Genomic DNA, 17,466 nt, shown 5'->3' with positions numbered 1-17,466 from the left:
TTTTTTTGATAGATCTTGCCACCTTGACTAGTTAGTCTTTCCTTTCTCTCTCTCTTTCTTTTTAAAGAAAATTATATTAGTTATTTTTCAATTAATTAACTACATAAATTAATGGGTGTTCAAAGGTTATTTTAAAAACCATTTTATGTCGTTATGTCTATTCAAAATTTTAAGTTTCATATTTTCATTAGTATTTTAATTTTAGATGGTTTTTTGTTTTGTATATTTTCTATTTATTATAAATTTACATTTAATTAGGATATAATAATGACGTCATCCGGTTTTTTCATCAAACGAATAAGACAGCTATTTTAATTTTGAAAACAATGCACTTAAGTACCATTAAACAAAAGAAATGTGTCTTGGCTTTCTTAAAATTTTAACATCATATCATAGATTGTTTCTTCCCAAAATAGAGAACAGCTAGGAAGCCATAAAATCATAAAAATAAAAACACACACTCAGCTAGTAACATTATTTCTTAATCATAATCACTTACAAGGGTGTAACAGATACCCTTTGGTACGAACACTTGCAGCTTAAGTGAAAGATTTCATAAGTGGAGTAAATCCATGTCGGAGACTTGCTTCCCATACTTTGTCGATGTTGAAGATTTCATTCCCACACTCGTTCACGTTCCATCTTTCTATCCCATGAACTATCCCTGCAATTCTCCATGCACTCATCACCCTTCTTGGTAACCAATTCTGTCAAATTAACACACCAAATAATTATCAGTACTATATGCAAAGCCTCACCAATTATGAGAAATCAAAAAATTTGGTACGTGTTAATGGTTTTATGTGAATGCATACACACATGTTATTCATGCATTTTAGGAATAATTTCGACGTTATCTTTCTCCACTCGACTGTTTCCTTCTTAATTGTGACTTTATATTAAAAACCTTATAAGTATGTTTCACTATAAATACTTCTTTAAGCCATATGCACGTCCTTCAAGATATACAAGTTTTATGAATTCAAGTATCGTGATAACTAAGTCGTATAATGTAGCAAAAGTGATAATTTGTACTATATTTTGTCATTATGTTTTTAAAGAAAGAACCCTAATTGTAGCATTCGTACTCACCTCACACGAATCAACATTCTGAAGGTGCTTGGGAGCTAACATTGATGGTGTGGTATAGTAAAAGCAATCTTTGCGCACTTTCTTCGGAGGGAATTGAGAATATGGAATGATATGAGTTCCTTTTGATGCCTTTAGTTGTTCTTCTTCGCTAAGTCCGTCTCCCACCAACCATGTCTTCACAAAATTAAATAAACATCCAATAAAACTAAGCATCAACTTTTAGCAACAAACATCTTGTGTAAATTTTGTAAGCACTATATACAATTGAAATAAATGTTGTTGAAAACTTAATTAATGACTTTTGATTATGTACTCTTTCTAGATGCTGACGATGATGATAAGAAGAAAAGAAGATAACGTACCTTTTGAGAGTAAGTCTTTGAAATCACAAGCTTATCATGGCCATTAGTTGATTTGAGCTTGGATTTCAACATCACATGATCGTCTTCTTGAGATATTGCAACCTACAATATGGTTAATGCTGTAAATAAGTAAGAACTATTTGTTTTTTTTACAAAATATCCTTCTTATTGTACTTTTTTAAAATAATGTTGTTTCGTGAAAGATAATAATTTGTTACCTATTTAATTACTACATTAACCCAAAAAATATATATAGGTGTATACATATATACATATATAATTCTAATTATATTATGCTCTTTTGAGACTTTTGTAGATTATGGATTTTCTTTCTTTCCATGGTAACAAACATGCAACTTTCCTGATGAGTACCCCGAATATTGCATCCTTATGAACTTGATACCAATAAGTCGAAAATATATACAATAGATTGGGATTTGGGAAAAGATTTAACTCACTAAATGAAGAAGAAAAAGAAATGACCTGGATGCCCTTTTGGCATAGTGTAAGGGCAAGGTAGGCAGCAACCTTGTTGAAGTTGCCTCTAAACACAACTTGAGTGGTGCCCCTTGGAATGTTGTTTAACACCACTGCAATTACTAAACTACTTCCATCCACTAGCTTCACATTTACACTTGGATTTCTCCTTATGAATAACTCTCCATTTCTGTTCAGTTTCTCCCCCTGAATCGTTAAACATATTAAATTACCTTTAGTAATTATCCATGTAATACATAAAGTATGTTAATAATTAGTAACATTATATCCTTCTAACAATTATCTCAAGGATTTCCTTAAATAAAACTTTCCATGTCTTTGAAAAACATTTGAGATATCATTCACAAGAAATGGTAGAAGAATATATATTATATTATTATAGCATAAATTAATCCGGTTTGACTAAAATTACACATTTCGTTGCTATGTTTTGTTTTTCACTCATGTAGTCCCCGGTTAGTTTTAAACTTGCACAATTTATCTTTGTATGACAGTGATATCTTTCTTGATGATTATTATCTTTTTATCCATGCTATTTCTTCCGTCCTAAAATTATAGTCCATCTTTCCTTTTTGGTTTGTCCCAAAATAATAATTCACTTCTAAAAATAAATAACATTTTTACCAAATTACCCATCATTATTACTTAATCAACTAAGCATTAAATGGAACATTAAATGCAAAGTAAGAACAAAACTGTCATTTTATTGTATAAAGTTAGTGGTAATTAATGTTTCCTTAATGTATATGTTTTTTTTTTGTATGTAGACAATAATTTTGGTACGGAAGGAGCATTTATTATCTCTTACAAATTTATCTTCCATCTTTCTGTGACAATAACTTTAGAATCATATTATTAAACTAGTTTATAACCCGTGGGAACTACGGTTATAAAATTAATCAAACTTTTATAGTAAAAAACTAAAAATTATTAATAAGTTATTTTAAATAAATTATTAATTTAAGAGATATTTTTTATTAGTTATGTGAAATTATAATCATTGATTCAAATAAATATATAAAATTAATTTTTAATATATATTAGATATTTTTTATTTGTGAATTAATGAAAACAATAATTTAAAACTCAAAATTCAAAATAGAATCACATTAATGAGGAGGTCTAATAAATTTAAAATGAAAAACTAATAGATTGACAAGTGGCAACACATTAATTAAAATGTCTAATATGGTGACACATGGCAAAAAAGCTACTCTTTTATTTGTATAGAGATTCATAGATAGCTCCATTATTACAAAATATACTTAATTAGTTCAAAGTTATATTAAATAAATATAAAGCTACATCCGTATATAACTAGTTCAAATTTATTGTTATATTAAAATAATCTTTTTATTAAATAAAAAGTTGCATTATTATAAAATACTATATTTTTTAAGTATATTTGAAGAATATAACAATGCAGTTAAATTAAATCAAAGTATATAGATTTAAATTTGAAAAAACTTAAACAAATTTAATATTTATAAATTTAAATTTGAAAATCGAAATATGACATGTAAAACTTTAACATAAAATTTGATGTTAATAAATAGTAAAAATCAAGTTTGGTGTTAATAAATAATAAACACCGCATTTGACTATCTACTATGGCTCATTTTGCGATGATACGGAGAGTGTTCGACTTTCGTGATAATATACTAAACTACCTTTTTCATAACCGAGTTAAACACAATTTTCTTTAGGTTGAAGGGTGTGGGTGCGGTCCCATACCGCACTTTGTGACACGTAGACCAGGAACATCGCCTCCAGACCGCGGTCTTGGCCGCAGTGCGGCTAGGAAATACCACGATTTTTTATTGGTCTTTGGCTTTTGACTGCTTTTGACCGTTGAATGGTCTTTGTGGTTATTTTTTTTTAACTTTAATATATATATATATATATATATATATATATATATATATATATATATATTATATATATATATATATATATATATATATATATATATATATATTGCCATTCTACACAACATTTTATACAACCTTTTATCATATCTCTATTCATTTTCTCTTTTTTTTTTTTTTTGAAAAATGTCATCTTCCAAACGATCCAGTAAAGAAAAAACACCAATCAGAAATATCAACACCCCACTACCTTTATTTGATCAACCGATTTTCTCACCTCCGTATTACCACTTATGGCGGTATGTTTCCGTATTTTCCATAACAACCAGCGCAACCACAACCGCAAACACCACCACTACTACAACCCGACCCGGATTTTAATCCATTTGATTTTTTATCTCAACCCGAGTTTGTTCAACAATCACACACAACCAGAAACGGTTGTTTCTGATTCTGAACCGAAATTCATTACAAAGACTCAGCCCACTCGAGCAGCAACTAAAAGAAAAAGAGAAGGTGGAGGCTAGATGTTGGGAACCTTTGGAAGTGTTAGTGTTGGCACAATCTTGGATCGATATTTCAGAAGATGCGGCGGTTGGAAAAGACCAAAAGCATGACTGCTTTTGGATTCGCGTTTTACACAGGTTCCATAAAGGAAAGAACCATGGAGAATACCATTCAAAACATCAAGTGTACTCAAAATGGGGGAAGATAAACAAAGAAGTCAGCATGTTGTTTAATGACTTGTGGAACAACATGAAACGTCAATGGAAAAGTGGAGAAAGCGATGAACTGATTTTGAAGAAAGCGTTGAAAGTGTATCAAAAAGAAAATCTGAAGGCTTTCAAGTTTCTTGAAGTTTAGAATTTTTTGAAAGATAACAGGAAATGGCTGAGTAGCAAAACATCAGACGAGCATATCGACAGTGGGTCAAAACGCAGCAGAACATCAGATGCTCGTGTTCAATTTGATCGGAACGAAGATGAACATGTTCCAGTTTCACCACCTTCCCGACCAATGGGAAGAGACAAATCAAAAAGCAAAGGTAAAGGCAAAGCGTCGGATTCAGATGATTTGAAAGAAATGGGATCCGACATGAAAAGTATAAAAGACAGAATGGACAAGATTTTGAAAATTGTTTCGGAAACAAAGGGAGAGCGACATGCGAATACTAGCGATGGACACGTCGAATATGATCGGAGCCGAGCTTGAAGTGGTTTTGGCGATGAAGGAGGAAGTGAAAAATCGTTACATCAATCGTGGCTAATTTCTAGTTTTTTTTTCAAATTTTTAATCGTTTCGTGTGCGTGTGTGTGTGTGTTTTTTAAGTTGTAGGTTTTATGTTTCTACTTTGTTTTTCTAAATTTTTAGGTTTTTTTAAGTTAAGTAATGTATGGTATTTGTATTTTTAATTAATGAAATATTATCTTTTTTAAATTATGTTTTTTATTAAATAAATAAGTTTTATTAAATTAAAATAGTTAACAAAATAACAAAAAAATAAATAATTAAATAAAAGTGTGGCATCACCCCCCCCCCCCCCCCCCCGAAGATGAACATGTTCCAGTTTCACCACCTTCCCGACCAATGGGAAGAGACAAATCAAAAAGCAAAGGTAAAGGTAAAGCGTTGGATTCAGATGATTTGAAAGAAATGGGATCCGACATGAAAGGGATAAAAGACAGAATGGACAAGATTTTGAAAATTGTTTCGGAAACAAAGGGAGAGCGACATGTGAATACTAACGATGGACACGTCGAATATGATCGGAGCCGAGCTTGAAGTGGTTTTGGCGATGAAGGAGGAAGTGAAAAATCGTTACATCAATCGTGGCTAATTTCTAGTTTTTTTTTCAAATTTTTAATCGTTTCGTGTGCATGTGTGTGTGTGTTTTTTTTAAGTTGTAGGTTTTATATTTCTACTTTGTTTTTCTAAATTTTTAGGTTTTTTTAAGTTAAGTAATGTATGGTATTTGTATTTTTAATTAATGAAATATTATCTTTTTTAAATTATGTTTTTTTTATTAAATAAATAAGTTTTATTAAATTAAAATAGTTAACAAAATAACAAAAAAATAAATAATTAAATAAAAGTGTGGCATCACCCCCCACCCCCCCCCCCCCCCCGGGTGTGGCAAGAAACCATACTCGTGTGGTATAATTTGAGATGTAGCTTATATTGCGGGAGAGGGAGTGCGGTTTCGATGACACCACTCCCTCCAGCCTTATAATCATTGATTGTAATCCTAAAATATTTAAATTTGAGACACATCGTATGGGAAGTCCACGTTTTACCTTGTGAGCTTAAAACACCTATGATAGTATATATTTTTTTTAAATCCAGGACAACTTCATATCATCTCTCTCTCTCTCTCTCTCTCTCTCTCTATATATATATATATATATATATATATATATATATATATATATATATATATATATATATATATATATTTTGAATTAGCACCAACTTATTAGTTTATGTAATGGTTTAATATATCTCTTATATATTAATCCTTAAATTAACATTTCCATTAAAATTGAAATTATATTAAACATTACTTTCATTGTTATAAAACCAAAAGTAAAATTTAAGATATAACAGTATCGATAACTATTTTCACTTTGAATGTACAAATTAGCTATTTGTAGTGGTTTAATTATTTAAATTTACTACATATTTATGTTAAATTAAAAAGGGCTATGAAATATATTTTGTAGAAGGCAAAACACATAAAAACAACTAGATAAGTTTAAGAGTAAATTACACAAATGGTCCCTATGGTTTGAGGTAATTTGCGCGCTTCGTCCCTAACTTATTTTTTTAACTCGGAAAGTCTCTACTGTTTGTTTTTGTTGCACGCTTGGTCCCTACTGTTTGTTTTTGTTACGCGCTTGGTCCTTACTGTTTGTTTTTGTTATGCGATTGGTCCCTCTCTTACCTAAAAAGAATATTATTTAAATAGGAAAAAATTATGGGATAAGTAAGGTTCGGTGAGGGGGGTTGGGGTTGGGGTGTGTTTATTTAAAAATTTTAAAAAATCAAGGGCAAAATAGTTTTTTTAGGTAAGAGAAGGACCAAGCGTGTAACAAAAACAAATAGTAGGGACCTTCCGAGTTAAAAAAATAAGTTAGGGACTAAACGCGCAAATTACCCTAAACCATAGGGACCGTTCGTGTAATTTACTCTAAGTTTAAACTACAAATAAACAAAATAATAATGATATCTTTTACTAGTAAGATTAAATATTATATTTTACATAATATATTAATCATAATATATACATTTGTATATATCTATTACTAATAAATGGCGTATAATATATCTTTTTAAAATGGAAACAAATTGTATCCTTAAATGAGGTGAAAATGAGGTGAAAATGTGGATTGACATATGTTAAATAAAAAATAAATAAATAAATAATAGAGCGCCAAGGGCAAGCGGGCTAGCAACCAAAAAAAAGGCGCATGGTTATTTTGTATTTTTGTTACAACACGTGATTTCTTCTTTTAATAAAAGGTAATACGAGTTATATACTGTAGTAAAAAAAAAAACATAGACTGAAGTGTATCTAACAAATCGATAGGTTGTAAAAAAAAAAAAAAAAAAAAAAAAAAAAAAAAAAAAAAATCCCTAATATAAATTTTAGTGAAAATTTTATGATTAAACTTAGAGTTTTTTTTTAGCATTATAACCACTTTCCCATCGTCAAAATACTCAATATTAAAAAATTATCACAGCTTTTATCAAGAAAACTGAAATAAACTGGTTAAATAACAAAAGTTTTCAAAATAAATTTTCCCGTTTTACATAACAATAAAGGTATGTAAGTGTTAGGGGCCCACATATCTGTTTGCAAAGCTTAATGAAGTTGACTTGTTTGATGCCAAGTAAAATGACCAAAGCCAAATTCCACTATGCTCTCTTTTTCTATAAACTGCTTCTTAACATTTAAGAACCTACACTGGTTGATGCTCTTAAAAAAAATAGATAAGTTTAAACCTGATTAAGTAGACCGAGGCTCAATACTTGCACATTCTTTACGTCAGCATCTACAATAGCTTCTTCAATAAAGTCATTGATGTTTTTTCTTTGCCGATCAATATGGTACTACATATCAAACATTCATTAATGATCTTGAAAATAAAATAAAATAAGAAAATATACATATATATAAATAAAGAAAATGCATACTTGTATCATGTATTTTGGTATAGCCCAAGTTTGTAGGTTTAGACTTTTGAAGACGTTTCTTTCGACTACAAACGTTTTGCCATAAATTCGAGTGATCAATATGGACCAAAGTGTAATGGGCCATAGAATCCATAAGTACCATTTTGAATTAGAAGTGTGTGGTTTAGAGGCTAAAGAGGCAAATCCAAGCCTCATGTGATAGATGGAGTCTGGTGTTGTTAGATGTGTTAAATGCACGACATCTGGTGACTCTTCTTTCTGGCATAGTGAATTCTCGTGCAATGTGTCTGTAGATTTGTCCATCGTACCATACATATAGTCATAAAATGGCATGAAAAGCGAGTAGTTTGTGCGAAATTGAGTATGGTGCAATGAGTGGTACCTATGAAAAACAAATCAATAATCACTTTAAACTTAATTTATTTGATTTTAATATATGTCAAATCAAACACAAATATTTTGTTACATGACACTTACGATGGGGTATAGATGATGTACTTGAGAGGAGGGAAGATAGTGAAAACTGATTTGGGTATGAACTCAAAGTTGCAGTGGCCCATGTTGTTCATTATATCAATGTAAGTAATATAACCACTCATTGCTGCAATTGATGCAGTCCCGCTAAGGACTACGGTCATCAACGGGATTGCAAACAATGCAAAATACGCAATGTGCTCCGCAAAGGGATGAGTCACAGCTGTCATTAAAAAAACATTGTTCATTCATTAATTACTTGTACCTTGTGCATTTAATAGTTGTACCATTTGCTACAGTAGTTGTACATATAATGAATAATAGCATTGATATTCATACTTTTTTGGTTTAGACTGTTGGACGCTATGTCTACATTACCTAGCGTGTAAATATTACTACCTTGTGCATATAACTACGTGTTTCCTTATGCCTAAATAGTTGTAAGACAAAATTTCATGTTATCTTTAGTTTGCAAAATACAAAATGTCAAGCTATTGGTCCTCATGGTTTGCAAGATTTTATGAATTATCCTGACATCGTTAAATCTAACATTTTAGCTGATAGATTTTTATGAGAAAAAAAAATTATTTTATCTTTGTACAAAATTTACAATATACTATAAACCTCAAGTAACATCTATGTAATTTTGTAAATTTGAAATTATATATATATATATAGTTTTTCTAATATTTTTGTTTATTTTGATTCAAATAAATGAAAAAAACAACTTAAATTTAAAATGTTGTAACAACTTGCTTTAGAGTCCAACTCTTATTATTATTTTAATTTTTTATTTTAGTCTATTATTAAATTGAAAAATATAATCTTAAATTTAAACTATTAATATCTCATATAGAAATAGGATTTAATTTGCAAGTTACATTTTAAAAATATTAGCTAGTTTTCCTATTTTAATAATTATATATCACAAATATCATACATTGAAACATTATTTCTCAATAAATCAACTTTTTGATTTTCTTTAATTTTAATTTTTCGTAACATATATAAAATAACCACTAAAGAAGAATATATATATATATATATATATATATATATATATATATATATATATCACTGTTGTAAAAATCCCGACTAGGTCCCGATTAATCTCCGATTAATCCCCTCGGCGTTACTCGACCAATTAGAGGGCGCCTAGCGATTAATCCATGCATACATAATGAGTGAAACAATATAAAACAATGAAATTTTAACATTTTGAAGAAATTTTATCTCAATGGAAACTATTTGAGACATGATTAGTGTTGTATTAATCATAGTAACCTATTTTGTTATGATATTAGTGGTATTTACGAATTTTGATATGATATTAGTCATATTTAATTTTTTAAAATTCAACAAATTAACAATTAATGGTCCCCGATTAATCTCCACCAAGCCGATTAATCCTTTAACCCCGGTCCACCGACTAGCTAACGTCGAGCGTTTTTTGCAACCTTGATATATATAAAGAAAAAAAGTGGACAAAATTACAGATATAGATATAACCTTTTTATTTACTTGAATCAAAATAAAAAAGTTATAGAAACCATAAATAACCAAAATTATAAAAAAAATAATAATAAAAACCAAAAAAACTCAAACACCAAAATTGGAACATACTCTAATATATTCATACATTTTATATTTTTTGAAAAACATCAAAAGAAGATTATCAAATTAATGAAAAATAAAACGAAACAACGAAAAAAAATTAGGAAAAAAAATTAAAAATAAAATTTAATACAAAAAATAAAATAAAACCAAAAAAACAAAAAATAAATAAAAATAAAAAGTATAAAATGTATTAATATATTATAGTATATTACAATTTTGGTGTTTGAGTTTTTTTGTTTTTTGTTTTTTTTATTTTTCATTACTTGAATCAAAATAAATAAAAATAATAAATAACTAAAATTACAAAAAAAAAAAAGAAAGAAAAACAAAAGGTGAAATAATTATAATGATAAATGCAAACATAAAGTTGTTAACCATATTAACTATAAAGCATCCAAGTTAAAAAAAACATAAACATAACGACATAAAATTAAGAAAACATTAACGTTTCAATTCATAAATAAGAAAAACTAAAGAAAAAACGTTTTCGATATTGTTTATCGAATTTATGTTTATTTACTTGAACCAAAATAAATAAAGTATTTAAAAAACCATAAATAACTAAAATTATAAAATAAAAATTGAAAACAAAATGTCAGATTATCAAATATATATATATATATATATATATATATATATATATATATATATATATATATAATTTCAAATTTACAAAATTAAACAAATGGTCCTTAAAGTTTGTAATATATTGCAAATTTGGTACAAAAGTAAATATAGTTTTTTTTATAAAAGTCTAACAACTAAAAAGTTATGTTTAATGGTAGTAAGACCATTCATAAAATTTTGCAAATGATAGAGACCAATAGCATTAGGTTTTCCATTAAATTCCTCAAAATAAAATATTTTACAAATTATATGCATTCTTTCTAAAATAAAAGGCATTGATGTGAAAGCTTATACCTAAGTATACCTAAGCCATTAATGCTTGTATATCTTGTGTGTAAAAGCTTATACCTAATGTCTAGATAGGATACCTTATTCAATAAATAACTATACTATATATGGTATGTTCTGCATAAGTAGTTGGTTTGTACGGCATAAATGGGTGTTCACTGATCCTAATTCATATGTAGTTATTCATTGGAATTCTGTCGATTGAGGTTAAATAAAAGAAATATTAAGAACAAACACTTAATTAATTTAAAGATATATAGAATTTTGCTTTATTTTTTTTTGTAAAAAAGTGTGGTAGTTCAAATATCAATTATAATAGAAATATCATTCAAATACAAAATAAGGTTTAATTATATAATTGAGTATATTTTTTTTTGGCTGTAATTTTAAAATAAACGAATTTTTTCAAGCTTTAATTAACAGAGTATTTAATAAATCTCATCGGATAGAAATGCTGATATGAAATTACAATGGAAACCTTTAGAAAAATTCTTATACAACATAAATAGACAAAAACTTGTAAATAGTTATATATTTGAAATTTTAGCGGTAAACAAGTCATCAATCTTTTAGGGGTTCTTTTTACAGAAATCATTTATTTTCAGATATTTGACATTCTCGATATAGAAATATAGCAAGATTTAAGTAAGATAATGTCAACTATTAGAAAAAAAATATACAGTGAAATTATAGTTAAATAATATCATATGTCAGAACAAGAGCATATAGTAAAATTATAATAAAACAATAAAATATATTTTAAATAAAATTATAAAATAGTGAAGATTTTATATGTATAAAAATATGCATATCTTTGTTATATCTTTGTTATGCATTGTCCTTTTTTGTGAAAGCTCCGTTTTCTCATAAGGACCCAGCCGATACCGTAGGTCCATGCCATGGCAGCACTATACATTTTGTTGTACTTTGGAGTTTATTAAAAATTGTATTAATTTTAAAAAATTAAAAGGGTATTATTTAGCATATTATATGTTTAAATGTTTTTACTATCTATTGTGTGCATTAATGATTGATTATGGACCAATTATTTTAGTTATTTTAAGAAAATAATTAATGCATATTAAATGCTGAAAATTTAATTAATATTCATTATATCTTCAATATGTAATATGTATTAATTACTTTTTTAAAATAACTAAAATGATTGGTCCAAAATCAATTATATATGCACACAATAAATAGTGAAAACATTATAACCTAACCTTTTATATATATATATATATATATATATATATATATATATATATATATATATATATATATATATATATATATATATTGTGCTTACTCACTAATATGGCTAAAATTGATGTGGGTGTACGTATCAAACAAAAACCATCCTTTTAATAAATATCATTCATTTTACAAAATATATTTTATGAAATTATTATTTTATAAAATTTGTGTTTACGAAATGACATCCTCACATAACAAACGGTGATATCAATTTGCAATCTAATAACTTTATTTCAAACCTTTTTTATTTTTAATATGTTTTGTAGAGGGATTGCTCATGATGCAATTGTGAAAAGAAAAAAAATACAATAAATCGTTGTTTCGTAATAATTGTTCAAAAAGAGGTCGTTTTCTCAAAAAATTTGGGTCAATTTATTAATTAAACTTTTTTGGAATCGTATAAATGTATCAGTTAATTACTATATAATTCAAAAATTAAAACAAAATATGTCGGCTCCAAACTGACCATTCACATTTAAATTTGTACTTACATGTTATTATTTTTGCATGTTACTCAACGTAACTAGTTAATTTTGTGATCTCTTTGGAGGGGAGAGAGAGAGAGAGAGAGAGAGAGAGAGAGAGAGAGAGAGAGAGAGAGAGAGAGAGAGAGTATGTATTACAGGTTATGGGCTCGGTCACAACGGAGGAATGGTGGTGGGAATGGTATTGGTTGTAGAGAAAATGGTGATGGAGAGCTCTATGAAGCCAATAGTAAAGGAACTCTACCACTCCAACATGCAATAAAATTACGATAATGACCCCATCTGACCTCCACCATGGCAGGTATTTAGCCCCTTCAAGAAAGTAATTTCCCACGTAGAATAACAACCCATTGAATATTATTTGGTCGTCCCTGCAAAATATACAAGAGTTCATAAAATAAGATTTCATGTGATAAATTTCTTTGTTACATGATCATAAAGGATATTTTTGTAATAACCATGCATCTAATTTTGTATAAATATATTCCAAAAAAAACTTGACATGAGCATTTATTATGTACAAGAGAAGGGTAGAAGAGAATGACCAGTCTCTTTCACGATCGACTTGCTCGAATTCAATGGTCTTGTTAACAATCCGGTTTTTACCTTTCGCTGTTATATACCGATTGAGAGAAATCCAGATCTGATTGCCAATAAATCTCGTCAAAAGAAAGGGAAATATGAAGATGAACATGGTATCTTTCTTTTCAACTGTCACAAAATGATAGATGCTCTTCACCACCCATGGTACCAATATCATGTACTTCAATCACATACATCCAATAAAATTGTTAATATAAGACCAAAGATATATACAACGAAAAAAAAAAATGAAACTTATGACACAATGGAATTAATTCTTGATGATGATGTAAAACGTAGTGGATATACACGTTTAAAACACAATGTAATGATACTATATATACTTAGTATCGACAAAACATAATTTAATGGATTTTATATACATGAAATAACTATTGATTGAGAGGTTTTCCTCCTAATCCTAACTATTTAAAAAATTTGTCCTTATATATCTACTTTTGTTTGTTTTTTTTTTAAGTATGTTGTTATTGTCAAATAATTTATTCAACATCAATTTATTCGGACAATACTTGAAAGGAAGATGGACAACTCACACTTAAAAGAAAGATGGACAACTCTTAATCAATCTTTGGAAGTTATTCAAGATAACTTAAAAAACTAATCCATTCATGATTTTATCTAGTAAATTACGAGTGATGTGCCAAGTATACGAGAAACAAAAACATCTTGAAATAGTTCCTGGAATGTACAAGTTGTAAATCACACATACGAGAAGAGAGGGGGGAGAATGTTGGTTGTGTTCAATAGGATTTTGTACCTTAAAGCTTCCAAGTGGTTTCCATGGCCAATCTGTGAGAAGTCCAGGAGTGGCAGCCATTGAAATGATCTCAACTGTTCAGATCTTTTGATTTCTTCCTCCGGGATCTCTTCATATATATAAGACTAAATTACAAGTTCGGTCCCTAGACTATTATATAGTTTTCAGTCTGTTGATATATTTTTGGGTTTCTAATTATACATAGTTCATATTATCATATATTTAAATCAACCGAATAATTAAGTTGTTCAAATGTTCGTGAAAAGGACATTGGTTCTCAAACATGTAAAGAACAATTAAGTGACACGGTGCTAGCCACATACTCCGTCTTCAAAGTCCATAACACTAATACCAAAATGACCTATGGTTATGGTTTTGGAAAAGAGGGTTGTCATGGTTTTGATTAATTGTATCACTAAAGGCCATTAATCAAATTTCAATAATGTTTTAATTACATATTAGCTAAAAACTGTCATCATTGCAAACTATGTTCACGCATTTCGTCACTGTTTTATATAAAAAGTGTGACAAATATTAGCCAATAGTCACGATCAAGGTTCTAAAGGGCGTGAGGTGTGGCGTGGCGGCAAGGCCAAACCTCAAGCTTAACGAGTCATGGCGAGCCATGGCGTTTTTCAAGGCGTGATGTAAGGCGGCGATTTTGTATTAGTTTAAAATTATATTACCACATAAATATAAATTTATTTTAAATATAACTACTTTTTAGAAGTGTTAGATCAATAACTAATAACAAAAAGTTAACAAAGACCACAATACTTGTATCTCCGATTTGAAAAGACATAACAAAGAGCAAAAAACTGTGTCTCAAACGAAAAAACACGCGTCATAACACGCCATAACATGTCATGGCGCACCATATCACGTCTTGCCACGCGCCACGCCTAATAGCAACGTTATGAAGTTTTTCGTAACAGCGAAGTCACGCCTCACGCCATGGCGCGTCTTTTAGAACACTGGTCACGATAGATCATTGTGACTGTAAATATCTTATTATAACATTTAAAAACACATCTGACTATAAATATTTTATGATATGTATGTTTAAAATTAATGTTTTGGAATACAAAAAAAACAGTAATATATGACTGTAAGTATTTTATTCTGATATATATATATATATATATATATATATATATATATATATATATATATATATATATAACTAAAAGTATGTTATAATGACATTTTAATTTTTATGTTTATCTAAAAGTAAAAATAGTAACAATAAAAGAAAAAAAAAACACATGTAACTATAAGTGATTTATAGTGACCGTGTTCTCACACCCCCGGCCGACGGCGGAAACGTCACGTGGTGCAAACGTTGGGAAATTGAATCGATCCATACAAATATATCGCCTGAAATCCATGACTATTCCATTGTCTTGAATTGCTTTTTTTGTCATTCTCTAAGCATATATGTAGTTTTGATTGTCAACACAAGGTTAGTGAGAGTTACATGTTTTCTGCTAATGCAGTAGTGGTACTTTTAAAATGTTTAAAAAGTATTTTTCCATATAAGTAAAACCATACTTAAAAATGTTTTGTAGAGAGAGAGAAACCAAATCCATGGTTTACAGAGAGAGAGAGAGAGGGAGAGAGAGACACAGAGAGAGAGAGAGAGAGAAACCAAATCCATGGTTTGTAGAGAATGAGAGATCCAGTTAATGTTTATAGTGAGTCATATAACCGATGTATGTGACTGAAGAACCCCCTAAAATGCTTCATTGGACATCATATAAATGACTATAGATAATAATCATCCGTTTTGACTTGACCGTCATGGTTGTAGCTAGCAACCGCAGGTGGGGGTGTCAAACCCGTATAGATTTATACATATGTATCTCGCTCTGAGGATTAGTGGTTATAATAGTAAGGAGGTATGCTAAATGTTTATACTTAGGTAATGAATATCGTCTGACAATAAAAGTCATTAACTAATGTACATGAATAAACCGCCCTATCTTATATGTGGATACACATATGGGGCGTAATGTTCGAGAGTAGATAGCCCTAACTTATAAGTGGATAAGTCGCTAGGAAAATTGATTTACGTTGAATAAACTATAAGCCGAGTATGTTCGATAAGTATATACGTGAAAGTGTACGATACTCGCTTAAAATAAATGGTAAATCTCATAAGTAAATGTATAAGTTTCAAGTTATAATATATATATATATATATATATATATATCATAAGTTTTTGATCTTTGAAATACTATAGCTTTTATGACATTCGATTTTGGACATGCATTTATCAAATAAAATCATACAATTTATTGTAGTAAGGAGCATATGCTCTTTTAATGAGTTGTAAAGTGTAAAACTACTATAACATATATATATATATATATATATATATATATATATATATATATAAATATGATGTTTATGACTAGTTTATTTGTAAACAATATGAAAATGTTTAAACTAGTTAAGTTTGTAAACAAGATGTGATTTTCACACAACATGATAAGTTATTTTTGCATAACAAAATATGGGAGCACATGGATTCCCTCATCCCTCAAAATGTATAAAAGCTTTAAAATGGGGTCATAAGCAGTCACCTTAGATGTGTGAATTCTGTTTAGACTCGGGGATGTGACTGTTTTTCGGGAAGCACCACGAGATAACACCAATAGCAACAAACTTTTAACCCTTTTTTTGGACTTGAAGAACTTCTCACAACACAATAAAAACTCGACATTAGGACTTGGAATTTTCACAAAAATTGGCAGCACAATATGGCACAAAAAGGTGGTGGTCGAGGGTGAAACATACAAAAAATACGGTCCATAAATTTCATTTTTAAATCATTAATTAAACAAGAATTACTAAAAATCATTTATCAAAACATGAACCATAATATCTCCAGTATCAAAACGGTATATCCATATCAATCACATGTCAAATAAATCAGAGTAAAACATCCCATGCTAAGCATAAACGGTTTGTGTCATGCAGTCATCCCGAGCTCTTCCCCTTGCTACCAGAAGTACCTAAAACCAAAACTAAAGACCATAAGCACGAAGCTTAGTGAACTCCCCAAACTACCACATACCATACACATATCACCTAATCACATAACAACATATCATGGGCCCCGCCCTGCTACATCGGGACTCGCCTGACATCGGCCTTGCTCGGCATCGGGCCCCGCCTGGCATTAGATCATATCCGTCATCGGGCACTTCCTGGCATTGAGCAAAGCTCGATATACGTATGAGCATATCTTCTAATACACATAAACATAAGTGTAATCACCTAATCATAGACATATAAACATTCCTCGGGCCCCGCCCGGCATCGAACCGAGATCCGGAAA

General features: G+C 29.3%; 1 protein-coding gene across 2 annotated transcripts; it reads right to left on the bottom strand.

Moving 5' to 3' along the window:
* Positions 1-342: 342 nt before the first annotated feature.
* On the bottom strand, positions 343-14,234 carry LOC145061585 (very-long-chain aldehyde decarbonylase CER1-like). 2 transcript variants are annotated; one of them, XM_079009113.1, is made up of 10 exons: positions 14,123-14,232; positions 13,308-13,525; positions 12,901-13,133; positions 8,492-8,711; positions 8,015-8,396; positions 7,823-7,930; positions 1,938-2,138; positions 1,455-1,556; positions 1,093-1,266; positions 343-707 (listed from the first exon to the last, which is right to left on the bottom strand). In XM_079009113.1, the coding sequence occupies exons 1-10, from the start codon at positions 14,180-14,182 to the stop codon at positions 540-542; spliced, it is 1,866 nt and encodes a 621-aa protein (XP_078865239.1). In that variant the 5' UTR covers positions 14,183-14,232; the 3' UTR covers positions 343-539. The 2 variants fall into 2 exon arrangements, with proteins under 2 accessions (XP_078865239.1, XP_078865240.1); XM_079009114.1 differs by lacking the exon at positions 343-707 and having other exon boundaries at positions 1,129-1,266; positions 1,913-2,138; positions 14,123-14,234.
* Positions 14,235-17,466: the final 3,232 nt, after the last annotated feature.

This window comes from Lactuca serriola, chromosome 7, assembly GCF_051521515.1.
Source record: "Lactuca serriola cultivar US96UC23 chromosome 7, Lser_US96UC23_V15, whole genome shotgun sequence".
NCBI classification, from domain to species: Eukaryota; Viridiplantae; Streptophyta; class Magnoliopsida; order Asterales; family Asteraceae; genus Lactuca; species Lactuca serriola.
The sequence above is the reverse complement of the archived record's forward strand: the minus strand, read 5'-3'. Positions and strand labels throughout refer to the sequence as shown.